At 39.0% G+C, this 2,063-nt stretch overlaps 1 protein-coding gene across 1 annotated transcript in view; it reads left to right on the top strand.

Moving 5' to 3' along the window:
• si:dkey-73n8.3 (uncharacterized) overlaps positions 1 to 2,063 on the top strand; it is a gene marked incomplete at its 3' end in the record, with an annotated part of 12,009 nt that overhangs the window by 4,850 nt on the left and 5,096 nt on the right. The window contains 1 exon segment of the mRNA XM_014008433.1: positions 1,257 to 1,385. Within this exon segment, the coding sequence (XP_013863887.1) occupies positions 1,257 to 1,385 (129 nt within the window).

Here is a 2,063-nt window from a genome sequence, read left to right as displayed (position 1 = left end):
GCTTTATTGTTATTATTAAATTAAAAACCTAGTTTTAAAATACCAAATAACTTATTGAGTCAATTTATAAAACCTTTAAAAAACCTTTTAAGTTTGGGGGGAACAATTACCATTTTTAAAGAAGAATTATTACATTTTTTGTCTTTTGTTTGCGTTGAGCCCAGGCAGCAGGAGGTAAATGAAAAGCTGTTTCTCAGCCTGTATCTTGTGAATCAGCCAGGCGTCAGCTCGCTCCTGATTGGCTCGGCCGGGAGATGTGAAAAACACTTGCAGCAGCAGGCATGCAGTGGGGTGGGAGAGATGAAAAACACAAAGAAAGCCAACTGCTGAACTATTCACAGAACACTGAAGGAGCTGCACGGTTTGTTTCCTGCGGAAGCCTCTCACCTGTCCTGTGAGGTGGAAATTAGTTTCCCTGGATGAATAATGTACTGCAGGTAGGAGAAAATAAATAAATAAATGCTTTTCTACAAGCATAGAGTGTAAGGAGGCTGCATCTGTTACTCTGGAATGTAGGAAAAAGGTAGAAAGAGGATTAAACATTGTTCGACTTGTTGCATGTGTTACTTATCTGTGCAATTATTTAAATTAAAATGTATCTTTGAGAATACTTTAAAATAAAATTACATTTTAAAGAAAAAAACATACTCAAGTAATGTGCTGTAACATAACTGAACACATACAGTATTTACCAACTGCTGCTTTAAGACAAAGGCAAAAGAAAATGTTTGGACCTGTTTGTACGAGTGAGTGTGTATGTCTGTTAGCAAAATATCTAATGAACCATTGAATGGGTTTCACTGAAACCTACAGAAAGTAATTTTTGGAGATACTTCTACAACTCAAGAATTTCTGGAGCCAGTTCACCTAAACGTGATAGCTACAGCTAACTGATATTAGACAAAACAAAAATGGTCATAACTCAGTCAGTTTTACAAACAAAGAGCTAAAATTTGGTGTGGTAGTAGCTGAAAGTTATTTACAACAAATGCTTTGAGAATTTGAACGAATGGGCACATCGTAATTTTCAGTTTGATGAAAAAAGTTACAATTTCAGCATAAAACTCAGGGATAAAAAGTGGTGGGATGCAAGGCCTTTTTTGGGAGGAAATGTAGCCATGAGTGATTTTCTTTGACTTGGAACTTTGATCTTTAAACACATTCTCAAATAAATAATAGGTTTAACAGAAAAATGTGTTATTTTTTGTATTAATTTTTTTATTTGTATTAATTTATTTGTTGTATGTGCTGTTCAGGAGTGTGTGCTGTAACCACTGGTCATCAGAGGAGAGGTTAGATGGCAAAACAGTCATCATCACTGGCGCTAACACTGGGATTGGTAAAGAGACAGCCAGGGATCTGGCGAGGAGAGGTACTGTCCAGCTGTGAGTCTGTCAGGATCACTCATATTGTTGCTTACGTGTTTGTTGTCAGTTTTATAAACGTCCAACCTGAGACTCACATGCAGCATTCCACTCCTTTGTCCTGGATTTAAAGGAATTTCCACTGCCTGGGTGCTGGGAGCTAATCTCTGCTGTTAATCTCACTTGATCTGTCTAACTTCAGCTGCACTGCATACAGCCTGATGGGAATATTTACTCCAGAGTACCCTACAAGCTTTAAGTGTGTTGGCAAAAACTTCACTTATAGTAAAAATGTTTTCCAGCTCCAGTTGAAAACAGACGATGCAGTGATGCAAGTCAGAGGAGGCATCAGGGAGACAGAAGGAGTATTGTGAGGGTCCGCTCCCCTCCTGAGCCAGACAGACAAAATACAGACATGGGGAGGGTGAAAACATGTACCAGACCCTCACAAACAGTCAGGAAGGAAAAACAGAAAATGATTCTGCGTACAGAATATGATCAACACTGAGTCGGCATTCACACTGCTGTTTTTTTTAATCTAACTGCTTCTGCATAGCCTATTTCTTTCTCAGGATGCTGACTTTCGTTCTCAGGATCCTGACTTTCGTTCTCAGGATCCTGACTTTCGTTCTCAGGATCCCGACTTTCTTTCTCAGGATCCCAACTTTCTTTCTCAGGATCCCGACTTTCGTTCTCAGG

The sequence above is a fragment of the Austrofundulus limnaeus genome, unplaced genomic scaffold, assembly GCF_001266775.1.
Source record: "Austrofundulus limnaeus strain Quisiro unplaced genomic scaffold, Austrofundulus_limnaeus-1.0 Scaffold50, whole genome shotgun sequence".
Taxonomy (NCBI): domain Eukaryota; kingdom Metazoa; phylum Chordata; class Actinopteri; order Cyprinodontiformes; family Rivulidae; genus Austrofundulus; species Austrofundulus limnaeus.
Note: the sequence above shows the minus strand (reverse complement) of the source record. Positions and strands in the feature narration are given on the sequence as shown.